This window comes from Bufo gargarizans, chromosome 6 (assembly GCF_014858855.1).
Source record: "Bufo gargarizans isolate SCDJY-AF-19 chromosome 6, ASM1485885v1, whole genome shotgun sequence".
NCBI lineage: Eukaryota > Metazoa > Chordata > Amphibia > Anura > Bufonidae > Bufo > Bufo gargarizans.
Genome location: NC_058085.1, coordinates 237,024,561 through 237,039,193, shown reverse-complemented (window position 1 = coordinate 237,039,193; position 14,633 = coordinate 237,024,561). Strand labels below are relative to the sequence as shown.

The 14,633-nt window shown below is 43.1% G+C and overlaps 1 protein-coding gene across 1 annotated transcript in view; it reads left to right on the top strand.

The window, feature by feature from the left end:
- The window catches only part of LOC122941327 (oocyte zinc finger protein XlCOF6-like), a 59,675-nt gene that overhangs the window by 25,927 nt on the left and 19,115 nt on the right, over window positions 1-14,633 (top strand). The window contains exon 6 of the mRNA XM_044298458.1: window positions 3,878-3,989. Coding sequence (XP_044154393.1) covers window positions 3,878-3,989 — 112 coding nt within the window. The remainder of the gene's footprint in view (window positions 1-3,877; window positions 3,990-14,633) is intronic.

Genomic DNA, 14,633 nt, shown 5'->3' with positions numbered 1-14,633 from the left:
TAGAGGGATATCCTGTAGTTGTGAAACACTCAGCTTTTTTCAATCCTTTTGGAAAGAAAGCTGAATTACCGTACACATTTTTCTTTAACGTGCGGATGTCTCTTTATTTGCCTGATAAATTGCTAAATATTTGGGCTTGTTAGAATTAAGAATGGGCAAATCTATTTTGCAATTTTGGTATTAATTTCAGATTCAACCAGAGAGTGATCCAAAAAGTAATATTCAACTGGCAGTGAGACATGAGAACTAGAATATCCCACCCATGAGACATTCAAGCTAGCTCTTTCCAGAAGGACAAGATAACCAGAATGTCTTAAGAGAAAATGGCCTTGTTTGGCTAACTGGCCTTGGGGGGCTACTCTTTGGGGTGCTCTTTGTTATTAGGAATACCAAAAATATACATGATGCATATTGTATGCCAAGTGACACTACTCTTGGTTTCTCGGAAGAATATATGCAAATTCGCACATCTTAAAGGGGTTATCCGGGACTATAAAAAGCTCCCCCATATGCCAGGCCCATCACATTGAATATACTTACCTGGCTCCCTGCTCCATGGGCCACTCCTGGTCTCCACAATGCTGCTGCATCATCTCTCCGTGAACGGATGAAAACATCCGGTGTTGGGGGAGCAGCCAATTGCAGGCAGAGACGGGGATGAGCCTCCCTAGCGTCACCCTTGAGCCAGGTAAGTATATTCAATATGAGGGGCCCCCCATATGGGGGAGCTTTTTATACTCTTGGATAACCCCTTTAATTCTGCTGGCATGACATAAGATTAGTATTCTTTTCATTTTCATATTTAAATATTTTTCCTAGAAAGCCAAAGGTATGCAAATTTGCTTGCCTGAGAAAAACTAAAAGAGGGGATATCCTGTCTAATGCCAGCAGAATTAAGATATGCAAATTAGCATATAGTCTTCCCAGAAAGTGAGAGCAGTGTTTCCTGGCATATAGTAATGATCATGAATATTTTTTAGTCTCTCTAATGATAAAGAGCACCACAAAGAGTACTCCCCAAGACCAGTCAGCTATGGCTAGTTTCATACTAGCATTCAGGAGATCCAGCAGGCTGTTCTGGCAGCGAATAGCGTGCTGGGTCTCTCTGGATCTGAAATTGCTGGAAGCTACATGAATGCCATCTGGCCCTATTAACGATAATGTGGACTGGCAGAGATCTCGCTTAAACCCGGCAAATATGCAGAGAATATACCACTGTGGAAGGCAATTTTCTCTTGAGACATTTTGGTTCCTTTGTCTTTCTGGAAGGAGACCTAGCGTGTATGTCTGATTGAGAGTGTAATCCTAGGTGGGATGTTCTATTTGTTTTAAATTAAATTGCATCCATCGCTTTCAGTTGAATATTAGGAGGGTCTATCTTCTGGCTTCATGTTTATTTGGTGAGGCTTTTTAGAAAAAAAATATGAATCCTTGTGTTTTGTAGATCAATTGTGCATGGCAATGTGCTGCTACTTTTAGTCTTTGTTTGCTTTTACATTGCAGCACTCCCTCCCATCTGCCCAGAGATTTTAATCAGAGTATAATGTATAGCTGGATTCTACAATGCCCTGAAATTATGTAGGCCAAAAGCCCAAGAGAAGCAAGTCTGTTAGTGTAGGTCCCATCTGTTAGAAGCCACCTTGTCTCTGGTAGATGGGCCCGACATACTTATGATCAAAAATCTGCACAAAGAGCTTCTAATTTTCATATAGTAAGTGTAGCAGTAATGTAATTTGCAGTGATTTATGTTTTCAGTGTTTGCATGTGTCTTTGTGCATGGCAGTGTGCTGCCGCTTGTAGTCCTTGTTTGCTTTTACATTGCATCCATGGTAGCTTTTTTCACATTGTTTGGAGGAGCTGGTCTTTGTTTTTTGCATTGCATTTTTTGCGTCACACAGACACATTTCACATTCATGTGAATGAGGCTTTAGGGTATGGCCCAAAAATGTGGATGGCCGTATTCAGCCAACACACGATCACCCACCATAGCCAGAGATCACTCAATTTTACAGCAAAGATGCACCACTTCACTGAACCCTCGGCATGCCTACACACAGAGTGGGGTATCTTGCAGAAAATCTCTGTCTGAAAATCAGTTCCATTTGATTTAATGGGGTTGTTTTGGTGGGGAGCACATGGATTTATGCATGTCCCATTCAGATGAATGGAACTCATTTTTAGTTGTAGAAATTTTCTGAAACAAAATTTGCCATGTGTGGTGGCACTTTTATACTTTCTATTATAATAGTCCCTTTATGATCTACATGTAATTTTGGCTTCAAAAACTGCATCAGAAGACCTGATCCAAAACCTGAACCTGTACTCGCAACCTAATGGTGAGTAATAATTATTATTTTATTTTTCTCGTGTTTAAGTGTGCAAAACACAGTCATGTTGCAGTTGCGCTGCCGTCAAGTATCGGGCAGCCGTATGTTCACAACTATTGAAGACTGCACTAATTAGACGGTCTGCATTGTTAAAGTGGTTGTTCCATGAAAAACATTTTTCAAACCAGCACCTGGATCTGAATACTTTTGTAATTGCATCTAATTAAAATGTAGTATAAATGTAGTATAGCTGCTGAGTTATTCACTGAAATCTATCTGTATAGCGCCACCTGCTGATTGCTCTTTATCAAAATTCTTTGTCCTGCTCCCTGAGATGGAAACACATGCTCAGTTCCATCCTTTAAAGGGTTTCTACCACTTAGGTGTCACATATTTAGCTGTCAGACACTAGCGATCCGCTAGTGTCTGCTCTGGCCAACCATCCTAATATAATTGCTTTTGGGGTGGTGGTTTGGCTAAAAAAACTACTTTTATTAATATGCTAATGAGCCTCTAGGTGCTATGGGGGCGTCATTAGCACCTAGAGGCTCCGTCTACCTTCAGAAACTGCCGCCGCCGAGCGCGTCCCTCCAGCCCGCCCATCTCCTCCTGAATGCGATCATATGTATTCTGCGCATGCGCAGTAAATGTCTGACCGCTTCCTTGCTCAGACATCTCCACTGCGCCTGCGCGATGACGCCATAGTGCTCCGAGGAACAGGCGCAGTGGAGATGTCTGAGCAGGAAGCTGTCAGACATTTACTGCGCATGCGCCGAATACAGGCGCTCACAAGGAGGATTGCATTCAGGAGGAGATGGGCGGGCTGGAGGGACGCGCTGGGCGGCGGCAGTTTCTGAAGGTAGACGGAGCCTCTAGGTGCTAATGACGCCCCCATAGCACCTAGAGGCTCATTAGCATATTAATAAAAGTAGTTTTTTTAGCCAAACCACCACCCCAAAAGCAATTATATTAGGATGGTTGGCCAGAGCAGACACTAGCGGATCGCTAGTGTCTGACAGCTAAATATGTGACACCTAAGTGGTAGAAACCCTTTAAACTACCACCAGATGTAGCAGACAGGACACACCACTGAAAAAGGACACAGACCCTGAGCTGCCAGCTTGAAGTAAATCTAGCAGAGCAATTCATGGGGAGATCTCTAGACCCATGTGAGGTACAGGGCCGGTTCAAAGAGATTGTCATGTACTATATGATGTCTGATTTTCATTTTTTACATTATTTGTGGGATAGCCCCTTTAATGGCTGCATGGAACCTTCAGTAGATTGCAGCAATTAACAATACAGACCGATAGTGGGGGGCTTCATTTGTTTAGTTAGAACCCGCTGCGGAGCGTACGATTGCCCATTACTTGACCGCACCTGCGTTTGAACACGCCATGTGGTCGTATCCTAAGGGATGCTATTTTACTATGTTTTGTGAGTATGCCCTGCTACCATTAAATATTTTGCTATCTTGATAGTGGATAAAAATTTTTTTTCTTTTTGAACATCACCTACTGTCTTCTTAATTACATCTTATGGTGAATTAGGTTACAGATTTGAATGATATTAAAGTGCAAGTTATAACAGATGAAGCAGAGACATATGTGGATTTAACTGAGCTGTCTATGGAGGCAGAAGTTGCCACAGATATGAGCACAGGTGAGTGTTAATTAGTAAAGGAATCTATAGTCAGAAAATTACATTTTTGCATTGCAAATCTGCAGCACAGGGTAATAAGTTAAACACTGCACTGCATAAACACTTTCTCTATGGGCAACCACTTTATATTTTAATCATTTTTATAGAAATTTGGTAAAGTACATAATACAGATAACAAAGCTTTCCAATTGTCATGTTAAGCAGTCGACAGTATAGATTGTTGGAGGTAGATCGTATCGTAAAGGATGACATGACACGAGAAGAAGTCAAGCAATATATATAGCTTAGGCACCTAATCAAATAGAACAAAATAGAAAAAACAAAAAACAATCATCTTGGAGGCAAATAGAGTGATATATTCTGTAAAATATTAGTGTTTGGGGACATTGCTATCATCCATGTATTCCATTGGTACATAAATGTATCCACCTTTTGGTCCCTATAGGCCATGGTTTTCTCGAACAGGCAGTTAGTATGCACTTTGGATAAAATATCCGCTATTGTAGGGATATTATTTGACTTCCAACATCTAGTGATTGCCACCTTCGTTGCTAGAAATAAATGAGCTACTGGAACTCAGCTTTGGGGTGGTATGGAATGCATGTCCGTGAAAAAGAGCACTTTGCAAGGGGAAATATCAATGGTAAAACCACAGTAATTATTAGTAATTAGGTAGCTGTGATACATTTGAAGGTATCAGCCCACTCTGTTTCAGTAATAGTTTGTAACTCCTTCTCCCTTGTCTTAAGGGAGGTAGTTTTAGAGAAAATAGACTTTGATCCTAGAGCTAAGTAAAACGGCTTGATGCCTGACTTGCTAAGAGGTTGGGCTGGAGTGGACCACAGCTCAATGATCATTTTATTGGCATTCATCTGATATGGAGACTTGGATTGTAGTAAGTGCCGAACTTGCAAGTGTTTAAAGAAGTCCACCCTGGGGACCCCAAACTCTCGCTGCAAATGATTTAAAGACCCCATCATTGTATAGCTGGTTGATTCTCTGATTTCCCAAGGATCGCCATCTATCTAGGTTTGTCTATGGGAGATGAAGTTCTAAAAATTGGAGAGGGGATGCAGTTAGCAGAGATATGGGATGGTGTTTGCTAATATGGTGGAAAGTACTCCAATGGTGTATTAAGGAGCTTAGTAAGACAGGTAAAGGAGATGTTTTAACCTCTTAAGGACATAGGGCGTACAAGTACGCCCTTATGTCCTGGTACTTAAGGACACAGGGAGTACATGTACACCCTGTGTATTTTCGATCACCACCGTGCGGCAGGCGGCGATCGGAACCCCGTGCCTGCTCAAATCATTGAGCAGGCACTTGGGGCAAATGCGACGGGGGGTCCTGTGACCCCCCCCCCCCCATGTATGCGATCACAGAATTCAGACCTGCGGTTTTCCGCGTTTCCGGGTTATTCAGGTCTCTGAAGACCAGATAACCCGGAACAGGATGGTGGTGTGATTTCACCCCACCAATCACCATCCAGCGATCCTGAGTGGTGATGGTGACATTACCACTCAGGATCGCTTCTGATTAAACAGTGGGCGGGCCGGCGGCAGATTCAAAAGATGCAGGCGCTCCTCTCCTCCTCCTTTTGTGTTCCGGAGGAGAGAGAGGAGCTGCCTGCACGTCTCGTCCGTCGGTGCCAGCATCACCCCATCTGTGCCCCAGGACCTGATCTGTGCCCCAGCACCCCCCATCAGTTACATAGGGAAAGCATAGGGAAAGTTTGGGTTAGGCAGGGGAAAGAAAGGGAAAGTTAGTTTGTGAACTTTTATTGCATCACCCTAAGTTAGGGTGTCTGGGATCCACAGCACACTGTGTGACCCTAGACCCCCCCCCCCCCAGGGGTGCTGCCGCTTGACCCCCCCCCCCCCCCTTTTTTGGGGGTGCAGATTTTTTATTTTTTTTTGTGTACGCTGACTGTGGCCGGCAGTCACACACGCACATATACACGCAGACACACACTCCCCTATGGCCCGCCGGACGTTCTCGGCTGAGGAGGCATACGCCCAGCTTGCCTCCGACTCCGAGAGTCCCAGTGAGGACAAGGATGACCCCACATTCCTGTTGTCATCCGCGTCCTCCTCATCATCTAGCAATGATGATGAGCCCCCAAGGCGGCGGAGCAAGGGGACCGCCATGTTAGGGACCCTGTGGCCCACACTAGTACGAGCAGCTCTGGGGCTCGTACTGGTTTCCGGGCCCACCAGTTAAATCCACCGGAGCACCCTGCCGGTGAACTTGTCTGGTGTAGCCCAGAGCGATACGAGCCCGTGATTCCTGATTTTGTAGGCCAATCAGGAATCCAGATTTACACAGTATATGACCTTTTTTGTCATTTTTTCAGTGACCCACTGGTAAATCTGATGGTGGAGCTGACGAACCTGTACGCCTAACAGTTCGTCGCTCAACACCCGGGCTCCTTTTTGGCCAGGCCCGGTGGCTGGACGCCGGTCAGTGCAGCCGAAATGAGGACATTTTGAGGCCTCGTGCTGCATATGGGCCTGGTCAAGAAACCCAGTGTCAGGCTGTACTGGAGTGGGGATGTCCTATACCAGACCCCACTTTACAGTACGGCCATGACACGCTCCCGGTTTGAGGCCACCCGGAAATGTCTGCATTATTCCAATAATGCAGCATGTCCCCCCCGAGGTGATCCTGCCTATGATCGTCTGTATAAGATACGGCCGGTCATCGATCACTTTGGGGCCAAATTCATGGAGGCCTATGTACCTGGAAGGGAGGTCGCGGTTGATGAGTCTCTCATTGCGTTCAAGGGGAGACTCATTTTCCGCCAGTATGTGCCCTCCAAGCGGGCGATGTATGGTGTGAAGCTATACAAAATTTGTGAGAGTACCTCAGGGTACACTTACAAGTTTTGTGTACACGAGGGGCGAGATTCCCGGATTCAACCCCCAGAATGTCCCCCCACTCTGGGTGTTATCGGGAAACTTGCGTGGGACCTTATGTACCCACTGCTGGATAAGGGTTACCACCTTTACGTGGATAACTTTTATACCAGTATCCCCTTGTTCCAGTCCCTTGCCGCCAGATCCACGTCTGCTTGTGGGACCGTGCAGAAAAATCAACGCGGCCTTCCTGCCCACCCCCTCCAGGTACCTATCCCTAGGGGTGAGACCCATGCCCTTACAAGAGGGATGTCCTTATGCTGTCCACAATTCATGGTAACGGCATCACCCCTGTCCCTGTGCGAGGTACCGCGGCAACGGTCCTCAAGCCCGATTGTATCGTCGACTACAATCGGTATATGGGAGGAGTTGATCTCTCGGATCAAGTCCTCAAGCCATATAACGCCATGCGCAAAACCCAGGCATGGTACAAAAAAGTTGCGGTCTACTTGGTACAGGTTGCCATGTACAACTCTTTTGTACTATCCCGAAGCGCTGGCAGCACAGGGACATTCCTCCAGTTCTATGAGGCAGTCCTCAAGGCCCTGATCCTTTCGGACCGGGAAAGAGCAGGCCGGAGTACCTTGGGAACTGTAGGCGGCCAGATCGTCCCTGGCCAACACTTTCGAGGTGTGGTCCTCCATACTGGAAAGAAGGGACGAACCCAAAAAAAGTGCAGAGTGTGTCGCAGGAGGGGGATACGGAAGGACATTACGCTTCAGGGAGTATCACACTTCTATGGAGTACTAAATTTCTATCCCAATTTAGCACTGACATCGGATAAAAAAAACTGGTTCTCAGACTTGAGACACCCAAAAAAAACTAAAATAATTTATTAAAAGTAGACATATTCGGTATCGCCGCGTCGGTAATTAATAATCTCCTCTATAAAACTACCCCATGACCTAACCCTCCAGATTAACACGGTCCAGAAAAAAAAAAAAAAGGTGCCCCCAAAATAGTGCCAATAAAACAGTTGTCTCATCCCGCAAAAAATGAGCCCCCACATAAGATAATCGGATAAAAAAAAATGACATTTAGACTTTAGAGCTACAAAAAAATTTTTTGTATCAAAAAGGATAATATAGTTAAAAACCTAAATAATTGTAAAAAGAGTAGACTTATTAGGTATCTCCACATCTGTAAGAATCTCCTCTATAAAAATACCCAACCCCCCAGATTAACACGGTAAAAAAAAAATAATAGGTGCAAAAAAAAAATTTGGGGTCACCTTACATAACAAAACGTTTAATAGCAAGCGATAAAAAAGGCATATAGCCCCCAAAATAGTGCCAATAAAACCGTCCGCTCATCCCGCAAAAAATGAGCCCCCACATAAGTTAATCGGATAAAAATAAAATTAAAAAAATGTTTTTGGGGTATCAAAAAGGATAATATAGTCAAAAAACGAAATAATTGTAAAAAAAAAAAGTAGACTTATTAGGTATCACCGCATCCGTAAGAATCTCCTCTATAAAAATATCCCATGACCTAACCCCCCAGATTAACACTGTTAAAAAAAAAAATAAAACGGTGCCAAAACCGATATTTTTGGCACTTTTCCATTTCAATACGTTTTTTCCGGTAACAAAACATGGGTTAACAACCAAACAAAAGTTGAAATGTATTACCCTGATACTGCAGTTAACAGAAACGCCACATTTGTCATTTGTGCTTGTAAACTGCTGTATCAGTAAAAGGGAGGCTGCAAAAGGAAAGGACCGACATGGTTTCTGGAAGGCCGATTTTGATGGCCTTTTTTATTGACACCATGTCCCTTTTGAAGCCCCCCTGATGCCCCCCTAGAGTAACTCCCTCCCCATCTAAGAAACTACACCCCTCAAGGTATTCAAAACTGATTATACAAACTTTATTAACCCTTTAGGTGTTCCTCAACAGTTAATGGCAAATGGAGATGTAATTTCAGAATTTCAATTTTTGGTAACCTTGCCTCACAAAAATGTAATATGGAGCAACCAAAAATCATATTTGCCCTAAAAATAGTCCCTAAAAAAATGCCACCTTATCCCGTAGTTTCCAAAATGGGGTCACTTTTAGGGAGTTTCTACTCCAGGGGTGCATCAGGGGAGTTGAAACAGGACACGGTGTAAATAAACTGGTCCATAAAAATCAGCCCTCCAAAAACTAAACTGCGCACCTTTCACTTTACGACCCGCTGTGTGGCCGTACAGTAGTTTACAGCCACATATTGGGTGTTTCTGTAAACGGCAGAGTCAGGGCAATAAAGATACAGTCTTGTTTTGCTGTTACCCCTTGCTTTGTTAGTAGAAAAAATGGGTTAAAATGGAAAATTAGACAAAAAAATTAAATTTTCAAATTTCAACCCCATTTGCCAATAACTCTTGTGCAACACCTAAAAGGTTAATGTAAAATCAGTTTTGAATACCTTGAGGGGTGTCGTTTCTTAGATGGGGTCATTTTTGGGTGGTTTCTATTATGTAAGCCTCGCAAAGTGACTTCAGACCTGAACTGGTCCCTAAAAATTTTGTTTTTGTAAATTTCGGAAAAATTTCAAGATTTGCTTCTAAACTTCTAAGCCTTGTAACATCCCCAAAAAATAAAATATCATTCCCAAAATAATTCAAACATAAAGTAGACATATGGGGAATGTAAAGTCATCACAATTTTTGGGGGTATTATACCATCTAGTTAATAGTTTGTAATGGTTTGTAGAGAAACTGAAACTTTGAAATTTGCTAATTTTTCCAAATTTTTGGTAAATTAGGTAATTTTTGGTGCAACTTCAAAGTCAATGGTTCTTAACATAACTATTCCGGGAAATCAGGTTGCATTAGCAAAACAATGCTCTTCTTTCACGTGGGTTTCTACCTCCTTGAAGTATCTAGGCATCCACCTCCCAAATAAACTTTCGGAATTGTACAGGCTTAAAGTATAACTGTCATATTATTTTTTTTTGGGCCGATTGGATTGTGGTGATTAATATTTTCTTGGTGGCCCTATTTCAACTGTTCACTCTGTATTCAATTACCCCTTAATTCCACAGTTTTGTTCCCTGTACTGCCTACTTTTACCTGTGCTTAAAATAAGGTTGTTAGGCATGGTCCGTCTATGTGTTGAAGGACGGAGGATGCAGAAGCACGCAGCGTGCAAGGTCAGATTACTGACAGCCAGGGTCTGTAAAGATTAAAGCCAGGTCCTCCCCAGCAGCTGATAACAGTGCCTGGGCTGTGTGCACTTCTCCCTGTCCCTGTGCTTGGCAGACGCTCCCTCACTCAGCAGAGCTGGAGAATGCAGAGTCGAAGCAGCGCACAACAGGGAAGGGAGATCTGCCATCTGCTCAGTGTATAAATGAAAGCAACATGTGGTAAGAGGACCCCTTTGTGCTGCAGGAGATTAACCCTTTAGGGGGAGGGCTCTGGTTACTTACACTTTTGGGGGGCTATTGTTACTGGCTAGTGAGGGCAGGCGGGATTAGCCTCAGGGTGAGGGCAGTGGCAGCCATCTTAACTGAATAGTGAAATTGCAGTTTTATGCAGACTGGTTGCTAAGGGCTGAATCTTATTAAAGATGGGGTAAGTCAGTCTAATAGTAACTGATTCTGGAATATCATGTTATTAGTAACTACATATATGAAAATTGAAATTAGGGTCTAGGGTGTGACAGTTATCCTTTAACTTTCTTCCTCTCTTGATTTAAGTCAAAAGCCTTATAAAAGAATATGACTTACCCTTCATCTCGTGGATGGGACACAAGAACTTCCTCAAGACATATTGTGCCGAAGATGCTATACACATATTTGATGATTCCTGTATACCTGCCAGCCAGTTTCTTTGGCAGTCTCAGATCCATTCTCGCCAAATTTCTCTGGAGGGGTCGCAGACCTAGTCTACCCTACACCTTACTTATAAAAAAAAAAAAAAGGAAGAATGGAGGCATGAATTTGTCATACATAGCTTCTTATTATAAAGCCATACATCTGAACAGATGGTTGGAGTTACTCAACCCACACAAACACATAGGGCTGGATATCTTAGCACAATATTCCATAGGACCATCACTAACAAAAATTATCTGGATGCTCACAGAAGGGTCCATTAGAAACTCTGACCTAGACCCACTACTGAAGGACATGTGTGCGGTATTGCTCTCTTTGAAACACACTCTAGCACCTTTCCCATCACCATTACTCCCTTCAAGCCTGCTACCCATAGCTATTGCCAATATTGACTCACCATACTTAGATTTTTTGGAGAAATTCAACACCGTTTCAATCACAGATCTCTTCAGATCAAACATAATACCAACATGTGAAGAATCACAACTTACTCGTATAAACTCACTACACATGTCCCACTTTCATAGAGTGGCAGAAAGCTTTCTACGGGCTTTCTCTTTCAACAGGCAACATACCGCTTTTGAAAAAATCCTGCTCACGGGTCAACCAGATTCAAGGAAAGTAGGGAAACTTTATTCCTTACTTCTCACTCCATAGACCCCATTTAGTTTATCTCCTCCTGGGAGAGAGAGCTGAACATAACTCTCACAGAAGATGAAGTAAAGTCCATACTACGCTCGTCCCAGGGATTCTCCCCATGTGTGAGGTTACAGGAGAACCATTACAAACTATTAACTAGATGGTATAAAACTCCAGAATTCCTATTTACTCACAACCTGACCTCATGAAAGAATTGCTGCAGATGTGGGACATGTGTTGGTTCTCTCTCCCACATCTGGTTTGAATGCTCACTTTTTACTACCTATTTGAAACAGATCGAGGAAACCATTCAAAAGGTCTGTTCGACCCCCTTTGTCTTGAAACTTGACCAAATAACCCTAGCAAGAAAGACCTCATCATACACACCGTCAAAACATAACCTAATTACACACCTCTTGGCAGCAGTCAAAGCACTCATTCCCCTTCACTGGCTCAGTAAGGACCCTCCCTCTATACAGGAGTGGATCTCTAAGGTGAATCACATTAGCCAATTTGAGGAATTCACTAGACTGGCTAATAGAACCAGGGACAAATACTTAAAAATATGGTCCCCTTGGCGACAGTTCCATCAGAAAACTCTCTTTGGTCAACCACATGACTCAACATTTCCCTAGTAGTCTAGTAGTCCATGACCCCCCCCCCCCCCCCCCCATTGTTTTTCTCCCTTCCTCTTACCCCATTTTGTATAATTACTTCCAATGTTATTTACTTTTCTCTTTAATTTGTACCAGGTTGCAATTCATTTATCTGAACCAGATTGTACTATTCAGTGTGATTGTAGCTCTTTTATATTGACAATTTGCATATTAGTTCAGTTGCACTGGATATTAACATATATAACATTCATTGTATTATTAAAAAAAGAAAAAAGAAAAAAACAATGGATCCTGGCCAGAGTGTCTCTAGGGGTCGTGTCTGGTAGGTGTCTTGGTTTAGGGATCCTATCAGCCCAATCAATAATCAAATCATGAGTGGAGCAAGAAGGTTGGGGCTGTTGCATGAGGGATTTTAGATGGGTCTTGAGATCAGCAGGCCTAATATCCTCCGGGATCCCCCTGAACTTAACATTATTCCGCCTGGAGTGGTCTTCTAGGTCGCTTATTTTAGCTTTAAAGCAGTCAATCTCACTGGACATTTCTTCATAGTTATCTATGAGCTGGTTATAGGAGGTAGCAAATTCCTGGGTGGGCTTGGGAGTGGAACCGGGCACAGTTTGTAGCAGTTGTACTGCTTAGGAGAGGGGAATAGGCTGTAGTTTGGTCGGGTTGTGCCAGAGCTAAGGATTGACACGGCCATCCTGTTCAACTGCCAAGCCACGCCCCCTATGGGCAACCACTTTAAACCCCAACAGAAACAGTGTATATAGGGCCTCTGGGATGCAGTAATTGTATTTTATTTATTTTTTATATTATTTTTTTCATCTGCATAAAGGAGTTCCATAATTTTTATTTTAGATTCCCACCATCGTAGCTGTTTGATAGTATTTTTATTTATTTTTTTCAGAGAAGAGTTGTAATTTTCTAAAGATTCCACCATGGAGTACATAATAACATTTGTTTTTGTATTTTCAAATTTTTTTTCCCAGGGGGGCTGTAATTAGCTTTTTTTTTTAAAACCTGTTAGAATTAGGCCATACCTCATTGCCCAACCAATCATTGGCTAGAATAGTGACCTGCCTTACCCAGTGATTGGTTTAGTGGTCATTTTGTGTGTGTCAGCACGGTCCCAGAAGCAGAGAGTATTGGGGGGAATTGTAGGAACAGGAGCAGATGAAGTATGACTTTTTTTAATTTTAACAGCAATCAGAGCCTGTTAGAAAAAAATATATAGAGGGGGAATTTATTATTCTCCCCATGCCCATTTTCTCATGTTTGTGACTTTTTAAACACCATTGGCAACAACTTATTGGACTTCCAGACAGTAGAAAAGCATTGTACATATGGAACATGTGCTTTACCTGTTTAAGCTGTCTTCAGTGCAGGAGGCAAGTGGATTTTACCACCAGCAATGTGAAGGACCAAATTGTTCATAGCCATTTTACCAGCAGGAGTTACCGAATGTGCCATGGCAGTAAGGTTGTGATTGCTTTACTTTTGCTTCTTCATCTGTGCTTCTGTTTCCATTCATGCCACAAATCCGACTGCAGATTAGCCACATTCAATGACCGTGTGTTTAGCCATCCCTCTAATATTCCTACTAGAAGTTTATGAATAAATTGCCAGTTGGGAGTTTGTCCCTGCGCAATGTGACACAGTCCAATGAGTGTACAGTAAATGTTCACTACAGCCATCTTGAGGGCTGTTTGTCACAGAGATTTGTACTGTCCCTATTAGGCCCCTTTCACACGGGCGAGATTTCCGCGTGGATGTAATGCGTGGGGTAAACGCATTGCACCCGCACTGAATCCGGATCCATTCATTTCTATGGGGCTGTGCACATGAGTGGTGATTTTCAGGCATCACTTGTGCGTTGAGTGAAAATCGCAGCATGCTCTATATTGTGCATTTTTCATGCAATGCAGGGCCCATAGAAGTGAATGGGGGCGCGTGAAAATCGCTAGGAGAGGATCGGGATGGGGACCTGATCATTATTATTTTCCCTTATAACATGGTTATAAGGGAAAATAATAGCATTCTTAATACAGAATGCATATTATAATAGGACTGGAGGGGTTAAAATATATATTTTTTTAACTCACCTTAATCCACTTGTTCGCGCAGTCCGGCTTCTCTTCTGTCTTCGTCTTTGCTGTGCACAGGAAAAGGACCTGTGGTGACGTCACTGCGCTCATCACATGGTCCGTCACCACGGTAATGGGTCATGTGATGGACCACGTGATGAGCGCAGTGACGCCATCAAAGGTCTTATTCCTCAAAGAAGAAGACAGAAGAGAAGCCGGGCTGCGCGAACAAGTGGATTAAGGTGAGTTAAATTATTTTTTTATTTTTTTAACCCCTCCAGCCCTATTGTACTATGCATTCTGTATTAAAAATGCTATTATTTTCCCTTATAACCATGTTATAAGGGAAAATAATAAAATCTACACAACACCTAACCCAAACCCGAACTTCTGTGAAGAAGTCCGGGTTCGGGTTTGGGTACCAAACATGCCGAGTTTTCTCACACGCGTGCAAAACGCATTACAAGGTTTTGCACTCGCGCACAAAAATTGTGCATTTTCCTGCAACGCGCCCGCATCTTATCCGGCCCTAAAACATGACGCCCATGTGAAAGAGGCCTTACCTCATCTAT